At 37.8% G+C, this 24795-nt stretch overlaps 3 protein-coding genes and 1 non-coding gene across 6 annotated transcripts; 3 read left to right on the top strand and 1 right to left on the bottom strand.

The window, feature by feature from the left end:
• Positions 1 to 308: 308 nt before the first annotated feature.
• Positions 309 to 1465, top strand: LOC121986006 (heavy metal-associated isoprenylated plant protein 36-like). 2 transcript variants are annotated; one of them, XM_042539762.1, is made up of 3 exons: positions 309 to 481; positions 571 to 649; positions 741 to 1465. In XM_042539762.1, exons 1-3 carry the CDS (start codon positions 440 to 442, stop codon positions 1295 to 1297), a joined length of 678 nt encoding a protein of 225 aa, XP_042395696.1. In that variant the 5' UTR covers positions 309 to 439; the 3' UTR covers positions 1298 to 1465. The 2 variants fall into 2 exon arrangements, with proteins under 2 accessions (XP_042395696.1, XP_042395697.1); XM_042539763.1 differs by having other exon boundaries at positions 310 to 481; positions 574 to 649.
• A 143-nt stretch (positions 1466 to 1608) lies between these two features.
• Positions 1609 to 2542, top strand: LOC121986007 (translocator protein homolog). The gene has a single exon (XM_042539765.1). The coding sequence runs from the start codon at positions 1801 to 1803 to the stop codon at positions 2338 to 2340; it is 540 nt and encodes a 179-aa protein (XP_042395699.1). The 5' UTR covers positions 1609 to 1800; the 3' UTR covers positions 2341 to 2542.
• Positions 2543 to 14306: 11764 nt separating this feature from the next.
• On the bottom strand, positions 14307 to 14422 carry LOC121988025. Its single transcript, XR_006113786.1, has one exon. It is a non-coding gene; the product is annotated as a U5 spliceosomal RNA (small nuclear RNA).
• A 51-nt stretch (positions 14423 to 14473) lies between these two features.
• LOC121986005 lies at positions 14474 to 20181 on the top strand. Of its 2 annotated transcripts, none has more exons than XM_042539761.1 (5): positions 14474 to 15442; positions 16866 to 17009; positions 17089 to 17309; positions 17499 to 17705; positions 18889 to 19592. In XM_042539761.1, exons 1-5 carry the CDS (start codon positions 14563 to 14565, stop codon positions 18928 to 18930), a joined length of 1494 nt encoding a protein of 497 aa, XP_042395695.1. In that variant the 5' UTR covers positions 14474 to 14562; the 3' UTR covers positions 18931 to 19592. The 2 variants fall into 2 exon arrangements, with proteins under 2 accessions (XP_042395695.1, XP_042395694.1); XM_042539760.1 differs by lacking the exon at positions 18889 to 19592 and adding an exon at positions 19608 to 20181 and having other exon boundaries at positions 14475 to 15442.
• The last annotated feature ends 4614 nt before the right edge of the window (positions 20182 to 24795 follow it).

The following is a 24795-nucleotide window of genomic DNA, read 5'->3' as shown; positions in this document are numbered from 1 at the left end:
CTGTCCACACTCCGATCTCAATCTTAGTTCTGGAGAAGAAGCAAATCAGCTTTGAATAGATTTGTTTTTCTCCCATATATATATATATATACATATATATATTTCTGCAGCATTTGGACAATTCCCAGCAATTGCATCGCAAAAGTACCTTCTGACAGTGAATAGTTTGGAAATAATTGTACGATTAAATGGATCTTTTCCTGATATTTTGAAATTAAACAGCATAATAGTTATTGCTCATGCACCTAACTGTTCCTACGAGGACCAACTTGAGAAGAAAAGTTAGCCTTACAAAAAAAAAAAACTCTAAATTAATCGTGTTAAACTTAACGAAGCCCTTGCACATTCTCCCAACACTTCACCTTTCCTACCCTTCCCCCCTCACCATTTACCTTTATCTGTGCCACTGGAAGAGCTCCAAACTCCTCTTCGATCCCTCATGGCAGTGACTGAACAAGTTTCTGAGACACTGAAATACGAGGTCAACACTTCTCTCGTCTAAATTTTTTTTCCCCTCTGCGTGCCTTCTTTCCTCTGCTGGTTCGATTAACGTTGTTCTTAGTGATGCAGCAGACCTTTGCCTTGAAGGTTTCCATCCACTGCGAAGGCTGCAAGAGAGAAGTGAAGAAATCCCTTCAGCATATAGATGGTACGGATGAACAAAGAGTACAGTCCCATTTCCTTTGCGCATTATTCCTAATTGAACAAATTTTTGTTGTTGTTTTTTGTATGTTCGTTAGGTGTTTACAAGATTTTCATCGACAGCCAGCAGCACAAGGTAGTGGTAACTGGCAATGTCAAGGCAGAGACCCTTGTGAAGAAGCTCACAAAGACAGGGAAGCATGCTGAGCTCTGGCCTGAGCACAAACCCACTGAAAAGAAGATCAAGAAAAACAACAAGGCCGATGATGGCGACGCCAGCAGGCCGCCACAAAACCCTGAGAAAAAAGCACAAAGCTCTCCTGCCAATCCCAACTCTGCTAAAGAGAAACCAGAGCAGGCTGCCAAGAGTGGAGGTGGTGGTAAGAAAAAGGGGAAGAAGGAAAATATCAATGACGTTGAAGTAACTCCAAGCAGGGACATGGGAGATGGAAGTACTGGAACCATCCTGATCCCTCAACAACTCAACTTCCCTTCGTGTGTAGTCAGCTATAGCTCCGTCCAGCCAAGCATGAGCTACGGAGGAGCACACTACCAGATGCCGATGCAGGAGAATGGGTACTTGAGCTATCCGCCATTGCCCCGACCTTGTGAGCTCTTCGACGAAGAGAATGCTAATGGCTGCCGCATCATGTAGTTCGTGTAGTAAAATAGTAGAGCTCTAGTGTAATGGTGGGGAGTCTCTTTTGTTTGTGTAAAATGGTTTCTGGTGATTATGAACCTGGATGAAAAGAAAAGAGATCATGTAGCTTATGCTCTTATTTACCCTAAGAATCATTCAGGTGGGGAAGGCAGATTCAATTCACATGAGCCTCTTTTGTTTGGTGTGCACGTCCTGTCATATACGGAGACAATGTGCGAAGGCAAATTCATTCATCTGCACCTAAATTGAAGGAGGGGATTTGAATGCCCCTCACATGAGCACCGTAGAAAATCGAATGCGATCCTGAACCGGCAAATTCGGAGCCCATCCACAAACCAGGCACGTTGCCGACGACTGCGGCCCCGCTCCCACGTGCCGCCCTTTCACTTCCTCCACGTCCCCACACGTGTCTCCACCCCCCACCGTGCCCCTTCTTCCTATTCTCGTCTTATTTTAAACGATCAAAGCGGCCGTACGCCATTCAATCGTGTTCCTTCATGGCCTCCGGGACTCTCAAACACCGGCCACCGGTGAAGGACGAACTGGCCACCGCCACTGCCGATTCGTCCACCGTCCCCGAGAAGACGAAAGACCAAAAGCTGGCCTTGGCCAGGCGCGGCCTCCGCTCCCTGGCCGTGGCCGTCGCCATCCCGACCGTCGCCACCGCCGCCTCCATCTCGGCGGCAGCGTCACCGTCGCGGACTCTGCCGGTGTGGGCCTTCCACGTGGGCTCGCTCCTCGTGTCTGGGCTGCTGGGCCTCTCGGCCTGGCTGGTGTGGGCGAAGGGCGGGTTCCACGGGCGGAGCGAGGCGCTGCCGCTGTACCTGGCGGAGCTGGTGATGGAGCTGCTGTGGGCTCCGCTGCTCTTCGGCTGCGGGCCCTCGAGGTCGGCGATGGCGGTGTGCGCGGCCCACTTCGTGGTGCTCTTCCTGCTGGGGCAGTGCTTCAGCCACGTCAACCCGGTCGCCGCCGACCTCATCAAGCCCTACCTCGCATGGGTATCCTTCCTGGCCGTCGTAAACTTCCTGCTCCTCTGAGATGTTCCCGAGAGTTCGTTTGTACGAATGTAAACAAATCTAGCGTCTTCTACTTTACTTTGTGCCAATTAGAAGAGTCGTACTGTTTGAAGGGTAATTATATATATGGTTATTAGGAAATGTAAACGTCCTTGCGATGTTTTTTAAGATCTAGTTTGTGTATTAAACCAATTAAAGATATAGATAATTATCTTATACATAAGTTACCATAGATAAAAATTTTAAAGGATTGAGAAGTAAATTAATGTCGTAAATATTGAGTGACGAAGGATTGATTTCTTTTTAATGAAATTAAGGTATTGATTCGAACGCGGGCTTGGTTTATAAATGCAAATGCATAAACCAAGTAGTACGATGATAAATAGGTCAAAGGATGGAAGACGTGGAAGTTAAAATCAACAATGGCGTTGAAGTTGGCTGAGCGGGCCGATTTTGGCTGGACAGGAGGTCTTAGCGAACCGACGAGCCAAGTGAATAGCATAAGGCTAAGAGACGAACAGACAGTGCATTCTCCGGTCGTCGTTGGTGTCAAGCGATGCGGCGTGTTTGTCCGAGTAAATGGTCTCCCTCTGCTAAACGGAGAAGCCGAGTGAAGGGAGATTGCTCTTTTCTACATGACCAAGCGGGGGTGCCCCGGCTTAGCCAATGCCAATCGACCTATAACAGGATCCATCTATGTATCTCCTAGTACCCTTTTAGAAATTTGTGTCACTGACAACAGAGTATATTCCGTAGGTAAATCGTACTTTGGAAGTTTCTAGTTTGTCACATCAAAAATATGCATGCTTGTTTACCTTGTCATTTCCTAAGACATTTTAGAAAATGTGTCACGCTTTGAAATACTTGTGCAAGTATTACAGTAGCACTATAAAAAAGAAGTTTCCATCTACGGGAGAAAGTATGTGCAACTTCATTATTCTACCATTACAAAAAAAATATTATTTTGGCACGAATTCTGGGATGAATTTTTAAAAATTTCGTTGCAAAAATTTTTGGAGCCAATTATCTGACGAACAAATTTTCGTCCCAAAATTCTTGGTGACGAATTTGGGGACGAAATTGGCGACACATAATATTTTTGTCGCCAAATTCGTTGTCAGGTTTGCAAAAAAATAATATTCATTACAAATTGTTATAAAATTAGGGACGAATTTGGCAACGAAATTGACAACAAATTATAATTTTGTCACCAAATTCGTTGCAAATTTTGTAACAAAAATAAATTTTCGTTCCAAATTTGCAACAAATTTGGCAACGAAAATAATAAATTTTTTTTAATGATCTATGATAAAAAAAATTTCGTCCCAAATTTTGTTCCAGAATTTGGGATAAATCTGTGAATTTGTTGCAAATTCTACGACAAAAACGATATTTGTTGCAAAATTATGTGCAGCGAAAACCACTTGTTTGGGACGAATAATATTTTTGTTGCAGAATTTGCATCGAATTTGGCAACAAAAATAATAATATAAAAATTTATGATCTGCGACAAATTAGTTTTCGTCCCAAAATTTGCAACAAATTTGACGACGAAAATAAACAAAAATATTGTGTTATGCGAACCTGGGTCAAATTCACAGATTTGTCCTAGATTCTGAGACGAATTCTGGGACGAATATGTGAATTCGTCCCAGATTCTGGGACGAATCTATGGATTTGTGCTAGAATCTGGGATGAATTTTGGGATAAAAAATAATTTATCGCAAAATTATCGATACCATTACGATAATTTGGCGACAAAAAAAAAAATTATCACCAAATTCGTCCCTAAATCCAAAAAATTCCAGTAGAACTAATTTATTTATACAATTTCCATTCAAATACATATTACAACAAAATTAAATACCACATCATAAACATTCAACACATCATAAACATTTAACACATCCTAATTAATATTATTGCATCCTATTTAACATATATACACATCTATTAATATTTGAAATCAATTTTACAGTAATACAAATCCAAAAACTTCTAAAAAAGTTATACAAGAACTTTCTTCTTCAAGACTCCAAAATCTGATACAAGTCAAATAGTACAAAAAGTCATACAAATCCAACACCACCTAAAAGTTATACAAGTTTTTTCAAAATAAACAATGTATACATGAACTCATCCCCATATAATCTTCTTTTCCTTGCATAAACATACAAATAAATCAAATCATTTCTAACCAGAAAGAGAATTACTTAAATTATAATTCTACTTTGCAATCCATGCCAAGAACCACTATGCTTGCAAGTCCTACAATTCAACACCTTCCTCTCCACCTTCCTTTCCACTATCTACAAATATCCTAAACATGTTGCAACCTATTTCACCAGGTTCAATTGTATCTACAAGTATCCTCAATATGATACAACATATTTTACCTCATCAAATTATAACTACAAATATCCTAAATATGATACAACCTATTTTACTACATCAAATTGTAACTACAAGTATCCTAAATATGATATAACCTATTTCACTACATCAAACTATAGTTACAAAAATCCTATTAGCTTTCAATCTGACATGGAGAGAATGGGGTGTCTTTTTAAAATTCTTATTATATGAAAATGTCTCAAATGAGAAAACACAAAATTGTCAAGATGAATTAGTTGATACTAGACTTGCATTTAATGCTCATGGTTACTTTGCTACTAGTAAAACTCTAATCATAATTCATAATTCTAGCTCATAGTGCATGCAAATTTCAACAAGTTTGAAAAAAAAAAATGATGTCCTTATTTAACTCTTCTATTAACTCATCAAAAGAAAATGATAAAAATAAATAAATAAATAAAATTACAAATACAACATATTCAACTAAGAGTGTGCTACTAAATACTTACTTTTTCGCCGACATAGATTTTTGGCTCACCAACCCTGCAAAAAACAAAATAAAAATATTAATTAAAATAAAAAAAATTGAAAGGTTCACAATCCATGAATTAATAGTTAAACACACTAAATATAAGATGCAAAATTAAATTCAAAAATTACCTCAAGCTAGTGATAAACTCATCAGTTAAACTCCGACGACGATCAGGTAAATTCTTGTTATACATCCAACTTCTTTCATTCTGCATTTTGCCTATATTTATAAATTTAAATACTATTAAAAATTACTACATATAAATCTTACCAATGAAGACAAATTAACAGCGAGCACCTTGTCAAAATAAAGGAACACACTTATATATAAAATATTACTAGATGAAATTTTGAAATGAATAATGCCAGTACTAGCTAGAATGCCACGCGGAAGATCTACAAGAGTGCTTTATGATACGAGTGTCTCCAACTACACCAAGCTCATGGCAAATTGAGACATGCACAAATAACATTACAAATTTAGTCAATACCTTAACATAATAAATCAAAAATAAAATTAATTTATATAAGAGTTAAAACCGACATCTACAGTCGCAGCCACCGGGGGCAGTTGCGGTCACCGGTCTGCCCCCGAGGGCAGCCACGACCACCGATCTGTCCCCAAGGGCAGCCACGACCACCGGTCTGCCCCTGAGGGCAGCCATGACCACCGGGGGCAGCCGCGCCCACCAGTTTATCGCTGGGGGCAACCGCGGCCAGAGGCCAGCCGCGACCACCGGTTTACCCCCGAGGGCAACCGCAGCCACCGGTCTACCGCTGGGGGCAGCCGCGGCCATCGGTTTGCCCCCGGGGGCAACCGTAGCCACTGACCGGTCTGTCGTTGGCAGCAGGCGCGACCATCGGCCACGCGAGGCCAGGCACGGCCATCGAAGCCATGCGAGGCCAAGCGCGACCATCGAAGCCACGCGAGGCCATGCACGGCCAACCGCTGCCATATGAAGAGGGCAGAGGGGACAGGGTTGAGAAAAGATAAGAGGGGGATTACCTGCATCGCCGCTGGAGATGGTTACCACCGCCGAGAACGAGATCAGGTTGAGAAAAGTGGATCTGAATGTGGGAGGAAGGAATTTAGGGTTTTTTCAGAAACAAAAATATTTCATCGTCATTTTTGTCCCTAAGTTTGGCGACGAATCCAAGATTTATCCCAGATTTGGGGACGAATCTTGGATTTGTCCCAGAATCTGGGACAAATCTTGGATTTGTCCCAAAATCTTGGACGAATCCAAGATTCGTCCCCAAATCTGGGAAGAATTTTGGATTCATTCCAAAATCTAGGACGAATCCAATATTCGTCCAGATTTAAAAAAAAAGAATAATTTATCGGAAACCCAAAATATCGACCTAGAGATGTTGGAATTTCATGAAACAAGTTTCTATGGATTTCTAATTTTCACGTGATATTAAAAATATCTTCATCCATAATTTTAACATAATATATTAAGTGTGGTGATTTTTTACCATGAATTATGTCACATTCGTGTTAAAAAAATCACCTCACTCAATATATTAGGTTAAAATTCTGGATTAGGATATTTTTATGATCAGGAGAAAAATACAAATGTATAGAAACTTGTTTCATAAAATTCTGAGATCTCTAGGTCTATATTTAGAGTCTTAGAGTTATTTTTATTTACTTTTTTTTTTATTTCTGGATTCGTCCTAAAATCTTGGACGAATCCTGGATTCATCCCATATTTTAGGACAAATTCCTTGATTCATCCCAGTTTTTGGGATGAATTCCTGTATTCATCCCAAATTTGGGGATGAATCCTGGATTCGTCCGTAAATCGGGGACGAATCCAATTTTCATCCCAAATTTTAAAAAATTTAAAAAAAGAATAATCAATCGGAAGCCCTAAATATTGACCTAAAGATGTTAGAATTTCATAAAACAACTTTCTATGGATTTCTAATTTTCTCGTGATCTTAAAAATATCTTCATCCATAATTTTAACATAATATATTGAGTGTGGTGATTTTTTATCACGAATTAGGTCATGTTCGTGTTAAAAAAAATTACCACACTCAATATATTAGGTTAAAATTCTAGATTAGGATATTTTTATGATCAAGAGAAAAATATGAATGCAAAGAAACTTGTTTCATAAAATTCTGAGATCTCTAGATCCATATTTAGAGCTTCCGAATGATTTTTCTTTTTTTCTTTATATATTTTTTTTAAATCTCGGATAAATCTTGGATTCGTCCCAGATTTTTGGATGAATCCAAGATTCATCCCAAATTTAAAAAATAAAAATATAAAAAAAATTAATCAAAGGCCCTAAAAATTGACCTAGAGATGTGGAATTTCATATAAACAAGTTTCTATGAGTTCCTAATTTTTTACCGATCGTAAATATGTCCTCATCCGTAATTTTAACCTAGTATATTGAGTGTAGTGATTTTTTAACTCGAATTTGACTTAATTCCGGTTAAAAAAATCACAACACTCAATATATTAGTTTAAAATTAAGGATTAGGATATATTTATGATTAGGAGAAAATTAGAAACTCATAAACTAATATTTCATGAAATTATGATATTTGTAAGTCTATATTTTAAGTTTTAAACACATATCCAAACATGTGTTGAACGTTAACATACTTAATTAATATTAAACTATCTATGTTTTCTTAAATATGGAAATAAAGATATCGGAATTTCATGAAATAAGTTTCTATGTGTTTCTAATTTTCTCTTGATCATTAAAATACCCTCATCCATGATTTTAACCTAATATGTTGAGTGTAGTGTTTTTTTAAAATGCATTAGGTTAAATTCAGGTTAAAAAAATTACCACACTCAATATAGTAGGTCAAAATTCTGGATTATGATATTATATGATTAGGAGAAAAATACGAACGCATAGAAATTTATTTCATGAAATTTTGAGATCTCTAGGTTTATATTTAGAGCTTTTGATTCATTTTTATTTTCTTATATATTTTTTTAATTCTGGGACGAGTCCTAGATTCATCCCAGATTTTGGGACGAATTCCTGGGTTCATGCTAGATTTTGGGATGAATTCCTGTATCCATCGTAGATTTTGGGACAAATACAGGATTCTTCCCATAATCGAGGACGAATCCAAGATTCGTCTCAGATTTTTAAAAAATTTAAAAAAAAAATCATTCGGAAGCCCTAAATATGAATTTAGAGATCTCAGAATTTTATGAAATAAGTTTCTATGCATTTGTATTTTTCTCCTGATCATAAAAATATCCTAATCCAAAATTTTAACCTAATATATTGAGTGTGATAATTTTTTACCACGAATTAGGTCACCAGAGTCAATATATTAAGTCAAAATTATAAGTGAGGATATTTTTATGATAAGGAGAACAATACGAATACATAGAAACTTGTTTCTTAAAATCCCGATTCTCTAGGTCCATATTTGAGACTTCCGATTGTTATTTTCTTTTTTAAATTTTTTGATTTTTGGGATGAATCTATGGATTCGTCCCCAAATCTAGGAAGAATCAGTTTTTATGTATTTTTTTATTCTACTTATCGTAAAAATGTCCTCATTTATAATTTTGACCTAATTTATTGAGTGTGGTGATTTTTTTAACCCGAATTACATCAAATTCGGATTAAAAATCACCACAATCAAAATAGAAAGTCAAAATTATGGATGAGGACATTTTTACGATCAAGAGAATGATACGAATAACTAAAAGTTGTTTCATGAAATTCCGATGTCTCTAAGTCCATATTTAAGGTTTCAGATTATTTTTTCTTTTATTGTAAAACAAAATTAAATTCTAGGACGAATCTAAGATTCCTCTCAAAAATCTGGGATGAATCTTGAATTCGTCCCGAAATCTGGGATGAATCTAGGATTCGTCCCAGAATATAAAAAGTTTTTAAAAAAAGATAAATAAAATTGGAAGATTAAAATATGGATCTAGAGATATCAGAATTCTATGAAACAAGTTTCTATGTGTTTATATTGTTCTCCTAATCGTAAAAATATCCTTATTTATAATTTTGACCTAATTTATTGAGTGTGGCAATATTTTAACCCGAATTACGTCAAATTCGGGTTAAAAAATCACCACACTCAAAATATTAGGTCAAAATTATGGATGAAGACATTTTTACGATTTGGAGAATGATAGAAATACATAGAAACTTGTTTCATGAAATTTTAATGTCTTTCGGTTCATATTTAAGGCTTCCGATTATTTTTTCCATTTCTTTTTAAAAAAATTTGATTCTGGGACCATTCCTAGATTCATCCCAGAATTGAGGACGGATCCCTTATAATTTTTTTAAATATTTTTTAAATTTTTTCAGTCTGGGACGAATTCTGGATTCATCCTAGATTTTGGGATGAATCATGGATTCATCCCAGAATCTTGGACGAATTTTGCGACGAAAATAATTTTCGTTGGGAATTTACGATGAAAATATTTTGTTGGAGATTTCGTTGCTAATTTGGGTCGAATTATATTTTTGTCGCCAAACTTGTTGTGATTTTGGGACGAAAAATATTCGTCCCTAAATCATTATTTTTTTTAGTGTACATGCTCTTTGCTACAGTATTTTTGCTATTCTCCACGTCATCGGAAATTGACTTAAGCGTCGGAGGGTCAACGTCGGGACCCCTTCTTGACTTGGCACTAACACTTTTGTGTTGCAGCAGTACATGGAGCTTTTGCCGCATCAAATTTTTAGTTACATCCTAAGTCTATCATTTTATCTGTTTTTAGATAAGATCATATTTGACGTCATCTGTGAGAAGTTCATCTGCATCTGAAATGAAAAGATGAAAGACGTTGGACGATTCACCATCATGATCTTAATTCAAGAAAAATTGGAGATGCTCACACATGGGCACCTCACTCAAATGTCAGCCGTGGAGGGATGCCTCGTGTTTGTCATCCTCGCCACCGGAGTCGGAGATCCCATCCCAAGGTAGAGCAAGCCTCGATCAAAAACCTCGCAATGCTCGATGTTCTTTAACCACTCGTTGCCTCCTTTGATGATGAGTCATTGGTCTCTAGGTAGCAGGAGAGCATGTCGATAGTGGACAACAGGGGCATCAGCCTTGACGAGGATGACAATGAAGCGGGGGCAGCTGACAGACACTACAAAGTGCTGCGGCGAGCGACGACCTCAGAAGGGAAGGCCACCCTCAGAGGTGGCGCGAGCGAGTGTCTCATCGACCCTAGCGAGCAGTGGGCGAACGTGCAGGATCGCCTCACGTTATGCGGCCCTATACAGCCGCCTTACCCTTGTCAATTTCCTTTCCTTTCCTTTCCTTGTGCAATTTCACTTTCAGTTCCTCTTCCTTTTCTAGAAATTCGTTTTTCTTCCTTTTCCTGCTTTTTCATTTTTTCTTCCCTCCGTTGATTTTTTTCCTCTCTCAATCAAAGTAAATATAGCATCTTCAATAGGGATGACTGGGTCGGGTTCGAATCAGATTCTATATCCTCCGTATCTATACCCATCGGATATAGGATATCCGATGGGTATACCCTTACCCATTAAAGGATCGGATATATTCTATACGTGTAATTTTTCTTCTTTCTATCGAACTATATATTATCATTTAACAAAGACATATTAAAATTAATATCATATATATATATAGAGAAATGATATGCTACGGACCATTATTTACGGATTGCTACGGACTTATTGCCATGTCATTTTTTAATTAATTTTTTATAAAAAATTTTCTCTTTCTTCTTTATTTTTTTTCTCCTCCTGCTTCGTTCGTTCTTGGCGCGTTTCGCCGAGAAGCAGCTCACGTCACGCGCCCGCCACCCGCCCTGCCGCCGGCCATCTGCCCACCGCCAGCGGCCTCCGGCCGCCTGGACCCACCCATACTATAGCCCATGGGGTGAACCCGTCGGGGATCGCGGCATGGATTCCGGCCACATCTCTATTCCAGCCGGGATACAGGCGATTCCGACAGTGTTAGGCAGGCGACTGGATTCCGACGCGGTCGCATCCGGATTCCGGCGGTGATCGCGCCGGAATCCGGACGCGCCTTCGTCGGAATCCTGACGAGGGCGCATCCGGACGCGATCGCGATGGAGGCAGGTGCGGTCGCGATGACGATGGCGCGATCGCGGCCGGAATCCGGCGCCATCGCGGCCAGAATCTGGTCGCTGCCAGACTCCATCCGATTCTCGGTCTGATTTCAACCGGAATTCGGCAGAAATCCGGCCGCGATCTGGCCACCACGCTAGCGACCGCAATCGCGGCCGAATTTCGGCTGGGATTCTGGCTGCCGAAGGGTGGTCGGCGGGTGGTGGGCGGCCGGAGGCGAGGAGGCGGGGTGACCGGTGGGTGGTGCCCGGCCGGCCAGCGGCGAGGAGGGCGGTGAGGCTGGCACATGCACACGACGAGAGAGAGGAGAACGAGGAAGGTAAAAAAAAAAAATCAAAAATATATTAAAAAAAACCAAAATATGTAGGTCGCGCATGAGTCCGCATGCAGAAGTCCGCATTTTAACAAAACTGTATATATATATATATATATGAGAAATCTTATGCTGCGGTGGCTTATGTGTGGTTTTGCTGCGGTACTTGCCACGTCAGCGGCCTGGACCGATCAGGCTCCAACCTGATCGGTCTGGGAGTCTCCTGATCGGTCTGTGGACCGATCAGGCCCTAGGCTGATCGGTCCCCAGACCGATCAACCAACTCTCTGTGAGAGTTGGCTTCGAAGCCTGATCGGTCTGTGGACCGATCAGGCTATAGGTGGATCGGTCCACAGACCGATCCCCGGTTGATTTTTGTGTTTTCCTGATCGGTCCACAGACCGATCAGGAGACTCCCAGACCGATCAGGTTGGAGCCTGATCGGTCCAGGCCGCTGACGTGGCAAGTACCGCAGCAAAACCGCACATAAGCCACCGCAGCATAAGATTTCTCTCTCTCTCTCTCTCTCTATATATATATATAATTAAAAAAATAGATTAAAAATCTATATAGTCTCCTACTAATATCAACAAAAATAGTAAGTTGATTTTAGAAAAAGAAAATTTTCTTTAATATATGCATATATATTATTTAATTGGATATTCGGGTCAGATATTAGGTATTGATAATCACTCCATACTCTCCTCCATTCGGATCGAATGTCGAATCTTCTATTGAGTTCGGATGAAATTGTCATCCCTAATCCTCAATGAAAGTTTCTCGTTGTGATTCATTGTGAATAACGTGTATCCAAATGGGAAGCCACTCCTTTTTTATTTTTAATTTTAAAAATAAAAATAATAAAAAATTAATTTATTAATTACGATATATTTAATTATTTACATTTCAAAAATGATTGGTAAGAATTCATTGTTTATTGTTATATTTATTCTTTTTAAATCTGATAAAATTTCAATTAGTTTTTATCCATTATTTTATATATATGATGTAATTATTGAAAAATATTTTTTTTTAATAGTAGATAGATGAATACGATTTTTTACTTTGGCGTAGCACATAAAAATTACTTTAAATTACCTCTCCATTTTTATATTTTACTTGCACCTTCAAACTAAAGTTTAATTTGAATTTTTCAAAATCTTCTTTTTTAACTCTTTTCCTCTCCTACTACTCTCTAAAACATTCTAAGATTTTAAAAGTTTTACAGGGACTAAAAATTTAAAGTTATGTGAGAGGTCCTTGATTTTAGGATGAGTATTAATAAATTATAAGCCTATATATATATATATATAACCATTGTTGTAATTTTAAAAAATATATTAGAAAGTACTAATTTATCTGAAATTATAAGTTGACATCTAAAAGAATGACTCGTTGAAAATAATTTTAAAAATATATTTAGTAAACTTGAAAGAGTATTTTAATAATGCACCAAAGAATGATTGATGATAATTATTAGGAAAGGATAGCAAATAAACTAAAAAAACGAGTACAGATCTACTGGTAGTAATTCTTAATTTTTTCTTAGTCTTTTTCATAATTTACATGTTGGATGTAATCTGATTTAAATTGACTATAATCTCTTGACTTTAGCTTTCCATTTAGATTATAGTTTGGATCGAATCAGATGATCGGAGGTCGTCGATAGTTTGACAGACTATATAGTGTCGACAAAACGACCTATTGTTATCTTGACCTAAACTATAACTTAGGTGAAAAGATAAACTAAAAAAATTACCGTTAATTTAACTCGATTCTGATCATAATTCAACGTGCAAATTACCAAAAAAAAAAAAAAAAACCTAGAGTACCTGATCTCCAAAAACGGGTTTCTCAAGAATTTAAAAGGACCAATATATATCACATTTTTAACGGTTTGAATAATTATATTGATATTAATAAATTTCATTCAACAAATAATAGTTAAATTAACTTTTTATTTTATATTGTGATCCTTAATTTGAACATTATAATAAACATTCCATGAGACACTGAATTGTCAGAAAATAATAATTATAATAATAATAACTTGAACTGTCCCTTAAAAAAGATAGCAATTTATAGTCGATTCTCTTTAGAAACGCGATTATTTCACTTCAAACTTGGTCACCAATTAACATTTAGAAACAATTAAATCACTTGAACACTTATAAGAAATAACACAATTATAACTAAAATGAATCTTTTATTGGCACTAAAAATAATTTAAAATACAGTCCATGACTTTCACTAATAGAATAAATCGGATAAATCACCGTGTTTGGTCAATGATGCAGAGAAGATTAGTTTGACATCTGTGCAAGGATTTTAATGGAACACATTACACGGAGTTTGAAAACTTATAACATCTGAGTGTTTGAAAAAATGTTTGATAACAGGCGGGACATAGATAACAAAAATTCAAATATCAAAACTCAACCGAATTAATCAATTTCGAAATTAATCCGTACAGTTGGATTGATTCAAAAGAACTGAATACCTATATTTTCAAAATAAAATAATAAACTAAAGTAATCATTTATCCATGGTCGTCTGAGATTAACAAACCTTTTAAAAATTAAAAAGAACATATGGTTAAATGCAAAAAGACTCAAAAATAATTATTATGGTCGAACACGTCTTACAAATAACGAGTTTCTGAAGAAATATATATAAAAGTTTAATATTTTTATTTGTTAGGGACTTTTTTTCAAAGCCCCTCCAAAAAGTGGCGTATGCTGCTTAAAGTGGCGATCACACGGTATTCTTTAGTAAAAGGCGAAAGAATAATTCGCTCTGTGCTCACCACGCAGCTGCGTGATTTTTGCAGTCGAGCTTCGGATCAATTTATAATAACCTATGTGGGAAACTTGCGAAAAACAAGAGATGTGGGACTAAAACCCAACCTGCGTTTTGTTGGCACCGCCAATAGACCTACGGGCGCTACGGCATATCATGACTCGATCTGCTGCGGCGCCCGCGCTCTCCCTGGTTTATCCTTCTCTGGCCTCCACTCCTCTGCCCTCCAAAGGCAAAGGGCTCTTCAGAGCATCTTCCCTCCCCTCGCCCAAGCCACGGACCAAACGCCCCAATTATCTCCGCCTCAAGACCCTAATTCCCAATCCCCAGCCACTCCAAACCCCTCCTCCACCGCCGCTGCAGACCCATGAGCCCTGGGTTGTGGTTCTCGAAGAGGAGGTTAACGCTGTCGAACATGTGGTACAGGAAGTCGACGCCGCAGAGGTGGTCGAGGATGCGCCGGTGGCGACGGTGGGGATCGACCCCGCTGCCGACCTTCAGGTGCTCCCTCGAGAAGCCTTCGGTATAGCGCTACGCTTCGCGGCGCTTGTAGCGGTACAGACTATGGTTGCGGTCTGGTTTTTGGGCGGCGTCGGAGGCGAGGAGGGGAACGGCTCTGGCAACCGGAAAGTCGAGGAAGGCAGGGTTGGGAGTGCAGCGAGCCAAGTAGCGGAGTTTCAGAAGATCCTGGAGATTAGAGCGATGGCTAAGGAGGCGAGGGAGACTGAAAGGAGGGAGCTTTCCGAAGACAGTGGAGTCCAGGGCGAGTTAAGCAAAAAGATTAGTAGTTTGAGAAAGAGATCTCCGAAGGTCATCTTGGACGAGAATGGATTTTCTGTGTCTCTGCCGCTGCCCTCCAAGAATGTGGATGAGGAAATGGATGGAAAGAAGCTCAAATCCAAGCAGAACACGGATATAAAAAAATTGAACTACAAGAGAAAGGGTGGTTTTTTGAAATCCATAAGGAAATCTGAAAATATTCCGAAAGGATTTGGTGGATCGGGAAAAAAGCAAGAGCCTGGCAAAGGAAGCAACGGTATTACTTTTCCTTGATTCATACGACTGAAGATTAACATTCTTCCTATAACTGTGATATAACTGTGATCTCGGTCTTAATTTTTTTTTCTTATTTATTATTCTGATATATTTTTCTCAACCAATGACTTCATTATCGATCATTTCTTGTGCTGGAGATTTTCATTCTAGTACAGTACTCTAGTAGTCTGGTTTCCCTAAGTAAAATGAGCTCTTACGATTTCAGTGCTTAACTTTTTGCAGTACTTTCATTCTGTAACATAGCCTGTATTCATGAATCAAACAGGTTATTGCGGTTATTTGCTAGTATGAGATCCAGGGAGGGTCAATGCAACAAATTTTACCCATACTAGCTACTAAATACTGTGCTTATCTATATTAGTGGCCCTGGCTGAGATTCTTTACAGTTATGCACAATGATGAACCATCTCATGTTCTTTTCCAGATACACTAAAACATCTTGTCTTTAGAAATTGAAGAACAGTTCTTTTTATGCTTTTTCTTCACTGAAGGAGGCCAATCAATGTGTAAGGTCTGATACAAGTATACAACAATCTAGTTAGGCCTTCATAATTGCGAAGCAAAATCATTTTATATTAGCATAGTTTCAAAATTATTTCATGAGCATCTAGGAGTTACTCATGAAAGATATGATCGCAAGAGTTTTATTTTTTCACCATATCAGAACTTAGATTTGGTTACCCCTGCATAAAAATTGCTGCCAGTCTTTCAGCAAGATTACACTCCATTGATGTACAAGCTGAAAATCTCAAAGCTTACTTCTAATATCCAGAGATGATATTCTTGTTAAATTTCCAAGGAGATTGTCAATGACCATGGAGTGCCTTGTTGCTTTCTTCAGCATCATATTCCACAGTGAGTTATGATAGCATTGCTGTTGACAAGTAATCTTCAATCGCACTAGCTTGACCTTCTGTCTAGACTGGTGATGGACATATATGCTACATGGTCTTTAATTTTTCAGGATTCTCTGAGTGATATGCTCATATATTGTTATATAAGATGTTTTTGCCTTGTCTATTCCTGTAACATTGTCCCTTGCAAAAATTTGTGGTTCAGAAACGTGGACTTGTTCAGATAATGTTATAAATAGTTGTTTCTTATCTTTTCTTCTGCAGTTATATTTATTAACTTTTGTAGAGCTTGAAATATTTCTTTTAAAGGAATTTTTTGTCACTTTCATCTAAGTTTGATATGTATAATGATAAAATTTATTGTATCTCTGACAAATAAGCTAGATTTCCTTGTAATCAATTTCATTGTTGTGATGTTGTCTATCACAATGTAGCTTTTCTTAGACTTTTTCACTACTAAGCCTAATGTTGATCTCTAGAATTTTCTTTTCATGAGTCTCTGGCAACTAATTGTCAAATAAATGAAACTATCATGTGTATTCATCTTAGGTGGTGTTCACCAGATTGCTGAAGAAGCTGCATGGCATCATGAACAAGCCAACACCCATGCTTCTGAGATGGCCCAAAGCATGCATGATATCATGGATGATGTGGCTGTCTCAGGTCAAGAGGCAGTTAGACAAGTTAGTAAAGGTAGTCTCACAATCATATAATCATACTTGGATGAATAATAACCATGTGGATGATATTGAGGGCATATCTTCCTTTGCAGGAACCAATTCCACCAATGACATTGCTGAGACCTTCCGAAAGAATAAGAAAAGTTCCAAAGAAATTACTAGAATAAGTTCCTTGGAGACTGCGAAAGTTGATAAACCAAGGCGCAATTTACATGCTGAAAGGATTGATGACAGATCATTTGTCAATAAAGACAAACAAAACCAGTTGAATTTTTTAAACAATCCTTGGTGGCTAAAACTGCCATATGTTCTAGTAAGCAATTCCCAGAATATAATTTCTGCAGCAGTTTAATCTTTCTCTATGAGCAAATATTTTCAGTTCCTTTTAGTTGTGTACTGGCTTCAATTTGTTTCCTTGCAGCCAATTTGGCACTGATTTATGTCTTAATTTCAAACTGATAAACTTGTATATGTATTAATAGAATGATTACTCTTGATTTAGGGTATTCTTCTTCGGAGAGGATCTAATGGTAGGGGCCCTGAAGGGCTTTATTCTTTGGAGGCAAATCCCTCATTAGGTGAGGAAAGTGCTTCTTATACCATTGTGTTCCAAGATCGTGGTGATGCTATGAATTTCTGCTTCTTATTGGAGTCCTTTTTTGAAGATCTGGGAGATGTTAGTGCTGATGTGGTTCCACTGACAATCCAAGTAAGGATTCCTCTTTGAACTAGTACATTAAAATGAAACAAATATAAGAAATTGCTTTCAGTGAATTATCTGCCCTCATGTTTTGCTATCTGTGCATGATAATAGTAGAGTCAATTGCTTAAATACTATGAGTTTAGTCCCATACTAGTACTTTTAGATATAGAATGTTATCATTAGTTCTATGTGCCGATATCATGGTTATCGCATAACAAATGCAATAGAATGATTCTTTGAGTTTGCCTAAACTAACAAGGAATCAAACTCTTTCTTAGGCTAAGACTTTTCAAAATGAAGTATTCCCAAAGGGTGAGGCTGCCATTTATAACGTAATGCTGCAGCCACTTGCAACATCTACACGACCTTCATTTGTGATTTCCTTCCCTGTGAAAGAGTTAGTGTCGCACACTGGAGGCAGCATCTGCTCCCCTCCTTACATCCAGGAGTAGTTGTCCAATTGAGAGAAGCCAGGTCCAGCTAGTGATCATCCATCTCTTCCACCTAATGAGTCCAACGCAGCCAACCCAACCCGATCAATTCATTGTATCGTTCAACCTAATGAGTCCAACTAGTTTGGTCGATTCAGTCAACACGAGCAACCCAGCTTGACTTGCTTGTCTATGCCCAGTACACTTGACGTGCTTAGTCATTCATTATATTTATCTCAATTTTAATTTTGGGATGATAACCTTTAATTGATATTATATTTAATATAGGTGGAACAAACCTTTCCCCTTCTTAAAGTATAAAATAAATTAAGTGGACATTAAAATAAATTTAGTGGATTGAATTATTTCTTGGAATGAATCAATTCCCCCTCAATTAGTCTATCCATACATTCAAATGGAATCATTAAGCAACAAAACCATTCCATTTTAATTCCATTTATGAGTACCAAATGCATCCTAAATTCTACAATGCCACCTTTGGCTATGGAATATCTTCTCTCTAAGTTCTTAATTCTCTCCTTCCAATATTGTCCATGTTGCTACTGCATCTAAACTTGCCTATTCATTTATGCAAACCCTCCTCTTAAAAGTCCACAAAAACATGCTCCTGCTTTTCTTCCATATCCTATTTCAAGCGCTTTTAGATATTGCTTTATCTATCTTCTACTTTTATCACACCTATTTGTCTCTAATAGACCAAACAACTAAAATATTTTGTTCTTATTTGCTGCTTCTAGCAAAGAGTCAATTTGTATTATCCATATCCAGTGAAGATCTAAATAGACAAAAAGGTATTGTTTTCAATTTATAGTTCTAGTAGAGTTATGCTGTTTTATCCTTCTTCGCTTCATGATCTTTAACTAACTTCCTTTGCTCTTAAGTCCATTGTGTGCTACTAATGCTCCCCTTCAAGGAAAATGATACTTGAGAGATTTGTTCCTGAGGTATCTCTTCATCAAAAATTCATTTCATTTATCCGATTTATGTCGATTTGATTGTATGATGATATGAGGCCACAGGGATTTTTGCTATGATAATTATGTTTTGTTTCATAATGGCTCGTGATGTAGTCTACATTTTCTAGTTCTAGTCCATGTAACAAGTTGGTATGTAGATAATATTTTTTATACTTATAACTCAACCAGGAGGATTAAGAGTATTAGAGTTAATAGGTTATTAGGAACAATGTTTGGTACCATATTAGTAATTTTAGAGTTAGGATTAATGATTATTTCATATACAATATTTCTTTTCCCAAACTTAACAGTTCAACTAATTCACTGATGCAACAAAAATTTATTCTTAGTGGTTGTATAAGATTTACCCATCTTTGTAGCCGTATCTTAAAAGTTGACAATGCACAAAGCAATTTTTTTAATGCTAATAAATGTAGCTGAACTATGAATTATTTTCTCAGAAATGCATGATATTGAATCAAGATGATTGGCATTTGCAGGAACTTACAGAGGTACTAAATTTGGATGCTTTAAAGCTACTTGTGTTGAGAAAGGGACAGATTCGTCTATATGCTGGCCTGCCTCTCACCGAAGTTGAGACCGAGATACGCTCTTTATTGAACTAAAGAAACTACAATGTACTCTTGCTTTACATATTGAGAGGTCCATTAGAGATCAAAAATTTTGGAGGAAAAGACAAACCAGCCGAATTATTAGGACTTGACAGGATTTCAGTCATTTGCTTAAAGATATCTAAGTTTTACTCACGTAGGCCAAGGATTCTGTATTGTAGAAGAACATCACAAAACCTCCTCTCTCTTCTGTTCGAGGCTTCACTTTGGGTTGGTCACGAATTCTTTAGGTGTAAATTGCGTGTGGAAGATCTATAAACAGGGGAAAATTTTTTTGCTTCCATAATATAATGCAATAATTTTGTATTCTAACATCTGCAAACTGTTGAGAATGAGAGCTTTGATGTAACACTACAATTGTTATCACGTGATTTTGTGATCACAGGTTTGAGTTGTGAAAACAATTTCTTGTAAGGCAATGTAGTTCAATTTGGCATCGAAACTCCACGTTGATCGAAGTTTTGTGTATCTGACTGCACTTTTGACTTCAGCAAATTATTGAGTGCTCTCTATATGGAATGTTGATTGGGGCAATTTAATTTGTTTTGAGTTTTTTTTTAACTTGAGGTGTACAAATTAAAGTTGACATTAAGGAATAAGGATAAGACATAATACTAATGTGTATCAAATCAGAAAGAGCAAGATACATAGAATTTTGTGAGCCTTCGAAGAAAAAAGATCTTTTTAAAAAAATAATAATTAATTAATTGTCATATTTCCTACTTATAATTAAGGTCTATAAGTTTTGTGATCCCACTAATTAGAGATGACAATCGGATTCCATTGAAATTTTTTATCGAACATTAGTGTAAATTAGAAAGTGAAATGGGAACCTATGATGCACTTCTAGATTTATCCTGATGATCGATGGAAAATTTTTATGGAGCTAGATACATTGCTTTCAAAATTAATCAGTTGGAAAAACTAGATAATTAGATTACCAAATAATAAAAAAAATATCAACAAGGATGGTAATGAAGGTCATTGTTTTTTTTTATATAGTTGTCACTAGGTGTCCAATTTAACTAATTTCAGATTGATCCGATGGAAGTTTTCCACTGACTATCAAGGTAAATCAAAAAGCATGGACAGTCAAAAAGCCAAGTATTCTTACGTCAACAGTCTATTAAGGAAAATTCATTTGTTAATTTGTCGAAGTTGGGATTTGATCCTTAGATGCTTGAAAAATTAAGAAGACGTCCTACTCACTATTGCCTAGGGGTGATAAGGTCATTGCCTTTTTTAAAGGTATCTAGGGTATCTAGCTCTTTGAACTTGTTGGTCCCTTAGCGGTCGAGGGGGATGAATTGCCTGAAAATAAGAACGTAAATATTTCTCGAAACTTACAGTTTGATTAACACAAGCACTTATAAAAAGGAATTAGGAAGCTAAATAATTAAAAGAAAGAGGTAAGAAAAGATTTATTTGGTTTGCAATCAGGGGATTGTTAATTCAAAGCAAATGAATCTCACTATGAAGATCTCCTTTGGACAGAGTAGTCTCTTACAAAGTTGACAGCTCACACAGTAGTAGACTACAAAAAGAAATTATTTACAAGTATTGTTTTATAACTACTGAAATCAGGGTTGTATTTATAGTGTTAATCCGGGCGCTTGGAAGGGTTCCAGGCTGCTGGGGATGGATAAAATTTTATTCACAATGCAATGGATCGCGACAACATGGCAAGAGATAAGTTTTGTGGTCCGGGTGCATGGACCAGCTCCAAGCGTCTGGACCCTGTTAAACTTCATTCGCAGCCGAGGGTGCCTTCGAGGGTTCCCGCCGCACCTGAAGTGGTTCGGGCGCACGGACAAGCTCCAGGCGCTTAGACTCCAGGCGCCTGGAATAGCTCCAGGCAATCGGACCAAAGTCAACAGTAAGTTGACTTTTCATCTGAGCTTCTGTTCTGGCTCCGCTTGCTTACGATAATTTTGGTCATCCGGAATAGGGCTCATCCGAACTCATTTTCTGACCTTTTCGAGCAACCTTCTGCTCTGCCTTCTCATCCCTTAAAACTATCGCGCGCTTCCTTCTCGTCTGCCAGCGTACTCTTTCACAACGCCTCGTCCATCGGACGCATCTAACCCATTGATTTTCTTCCGTGCCATCCTTCTCGCTAACTGTGGTATTTTGCTCGACTTTCTGTGCTCCTAAGTTCTTGCACACTTAGACACAAGACATCAAAAAAAAACAAGACTTAACTTAACTAGGTTGATCACATCAAAACCACCACGGGGTATTTATAGAACTAATTAATTCTAGAGATAACTGGTCGACCCTACGGAAGTTTCCCACCCACCATCAAGATAAATCGGGAAGCGCTCATAGAGACTCATCTAAATGATCAACATTCTTAAACCCGCTTTTCATTTAAAGAGAAAATCTCTTGCAGTGCACTATAACTGAGTCTTAAATTTTAAATCCCTTAGTTATTTATTAAAATATATCTAACTATTGCACTATTAGCTCGAGACGAAAAGGTAATTGTTCTATGCATGTTGACAAAATTTAGATTAAATTGAAATAATCAATTAAATTAAATTAATTTGGAAATTTATTTTTGTTTAAACATAGGTTATTAAATTGATTTAATTTTAAAGTTTTAAAAATCAATTAAGTTAAATAGATTAAAATTTTTCTTAAATAATAATAAAAATTTAATTTTTTATATTAGACCAAATAATTTTTTATTAAACTTTTTAAATATTTTTAAATTTGATTAATTCAATTTCCAATAGAATTGATTTGTTTAATTTTAATAAAAAAATTTGATTAGTTCAATTGATTTAAAAATAATTTAATTTATTTGATTCACTTAGATTCTAATTGAATGCTTAACCCATACACATGAGGTGTTGTGGCTCTCCCAATGCATGCCAACTTCTCCTTAGCCCTTCCTATCTTTGTATATGCAAGTAGAGAAGAGACAAGGAAAAGAAAAGAAAAAATTATGATAAATCAAGATTTTTTAATTACTTAATCCTATGTCAATTAAAAAAAGTTTAAAAAAAATACCAGAGTATCAAACTACCTGTCTCTTTGTAATTAAATCTCGTATTTTTTTTAAATACTATAAATTTTAACATTTCAGAATATGTGTATGTTTTATATTGCAATTAGACATACTTAAATAGAGGAACTATTTTATCAATATCATCTCTGGTTGAAAACTTTATTTTAAGAAAAGTCGCATCTCTCGAATCTATTTCAGAGATGGTTTCATCTGTTGGTGCAGAAGCATCCGACGATCAAACCTTAGTTTTGATAATGGCAAATGATTCAAAGTTAAGTTAGTGTGTGATCTAACATGTTTGAATGAGTATTTCAGGAAAGTCCTAGCTGCGATTAGGTAGGTGGAAAACCCTAGGGGGTGGTAACCCTAGGTCATAGGGGGTGGTAACCCTATGCGGAAAGTCTTGGCAGGTCGATGGCTTCAGGAAAAAATCCTAGGGGGTGGTAACCCTAGGTGGAAAGTCCTGGTGTCGTGAACCAGGTGAAAGACTGGACTAGCCGGGAAGCGGATGTCCAGCAGGAAGTCCGGAAGCGTCGAGTGCTAAGCAAAAGTCCAGTCAATCTGGAAGATCGACTGGCAACAGGTAAATCTCCTGAGTGGAGTAGGTGATGACGCGTTCCCCGTAGAGGGAACAGTAGGCGTCGAGTCGACCTAGGATTTCCGGTTGGAAATCCGAAGTCAGACTCGGACAGTCCGAAGACTGTCAATTCTTCTTTACAATGTTTTATCTTATTCTAACACTGTCTTACAGGGGATTTTGCTCGGACTAACCTTTGTTTGCAGGTGAGGAACCTGCTGGAAAAAGGCTGTCCGGGCGCCCGGGATGGATCCGGGCGCCCGGAACAGGTCCAGGCGCCCGGGACCAAACTTTATCCCTGCCGCGACTTCGCCACGTGGAGCATCCTGGTTGGTTGGCCACGTCACACTCCAGGCGCCCGGAAGGGATCCAGGCGCCCGGAACTTCATATAAAAGAAGGGTCGAGGTGCATCTTCAGAATAACAATCTTCTAAGCAATCTCTCTGCGACAAGCTGCTAACGACTCGATCCAGAAAGTGCTGCAACGACACCCCGACAACCCGGAGCTTCAGATTTAGTTTTTGTTGTCGGTATAATCTGTTTACTGCCTTGAATTGTAATTAGTCTGTAATATTTTTATCGTGCTTATAGTTGTTACCCACGGAAAGCGATCAAGGATCGCGGGCCTTCAAGTAGGAGTCGCCTTAGGCTCCGAATGAAGTAAATCTCCTTGTCTCTTTGTGTTTGTTATTTCTTCATTCCGCTGCGCTTTTACTAATTTGTTTTACGAATCGAAAGAAATAGCCACGAACGTTATTCACCCCCTCCTCTAGCGTGGTCTCGATCCAACAATTGGTATCAGAGCGGGGTCGTTTTGAATTGGTGCAACCACCTTTCAAAACAAATTTTTCGTGGTATTTTATATTTTTCGGAGTCAATTAGAATCTAGCCTTATAGCTTTATTCTAATTCTTTTATCGAATCGGCTTTTGCTCGAAGTTGGTACAACACCACTCGAGCTCGTTATTATTACTATTCTTTATTCCCGCACTACTAATCCAAGACTTAGTCTTGGAACATATATTTTTGTTGTTCTTGTTGCATATTACAAATGGCTCAACAAGAGGGGTTCAGTACTGTTCGTCCCCCACTATTCTCCGGAGATGATTTCGGTTACTGGAAGGGAAGAATGGAGACGTATCTGAAGATCCAGTTCGAAACATGGATGATCATTAAGACGGGACTTCAGCTACCTTCCGATGACGACGACAAACCAACTCCCTGCGAGAAGTGGGACGCCCCTCTAATAAAAAAGGTGGAAGCCGACGCCAAAGCTACCTGCACCCTCCAGTGCGGCCTTTCCAAAGAAGAACTCAACAGGGTCGGCCCGTTCTCTTCCGCAAAGGAGCTCTGGGAAAAGCTAGTCGAACTCCACGAAGGCACTAACGACGCCAAGGTAAGTAAAAGAGATCTTTTACTTAATAAATTATATAATCTAAAGATGCAGGAAGGCGAGACGGCGAATTC

Source organism: Zingiber officinale, chromosome 5B (genome assembly GCF_018446385.1).
Source record: "Zingiber officinale cultivar Zhangliang chromosome 5B, Zo_v1.1, whole genome shotgun sequence".
Taxonomy (NCBI): Eukaryota; Viridiplantae; Streptophyta; class Magnoliopsida; order Zingiberales; family Zingiberaceae; genus Zingiber; species Zingiber officinale.
The sequence above is the reverse complement of the archived record's forward strand: the minus strand, read 5'-3'. Positions and strand labels throughout refer to the sequence as shown.

What these genes read in the sequence shown, in the direction of transcription:
- LOC121986006 (XM_042539762.1), top strand. Translation starts at nt 440, where the DNA reads ATGGCAGTGACTGAACAAGTTTCTGAGACACTGAAATACGAG. An exon ending in CTGAGACACTGAAATACGAG is followed by an intron (nt 482 to 570) that starts GTCAACACTTCT and finishes TTAGTGATGCAG; the next exon opens with CAGACCTTTGCCTTGAAGGT. An exon ending in ATCCCTTCAGCATATAGATG is followed by an intron (nt 650 to 740) that starts GTACGGATGAAC and finishes TATGTTCGTTAG; the next exon opens with GTGTTTACAAGATTTTCATC.
- LOC121986007 (XM_042539765.1), top strand. Translation starts at nt 1,801, where the DNA reads ATGGCCTCCGGGACTCTCAAACACCGGCCACCGGTGAAGGACGAACTG.
- LOC121986005 (XM_042539760.1), top strand. Translation starts at nt 14,563, where the DNA reads ATGACTCGATCTGCTGCGGCGCCCGCGCTCTCCCTGGTTTATCCTTCT. An exon ending in TAAAACTGCCATATGTTCTA is followed by an intron (nt 17,310 to 17,498) that starts GTAAGCAATTCC and finishes CTCTTGATTTAG; the next exon opens with GGTATTCTTCTTCGGAGAGG. An exon ending in TGGTTCCACTGACAATCCAA is followed by an intron (nt 17,706 to 19,607) that starts GTAAGGATTCCT and finishes TGGCATTTGCAG; the next exon opens with GAACTTACAGAGGTACTAAA.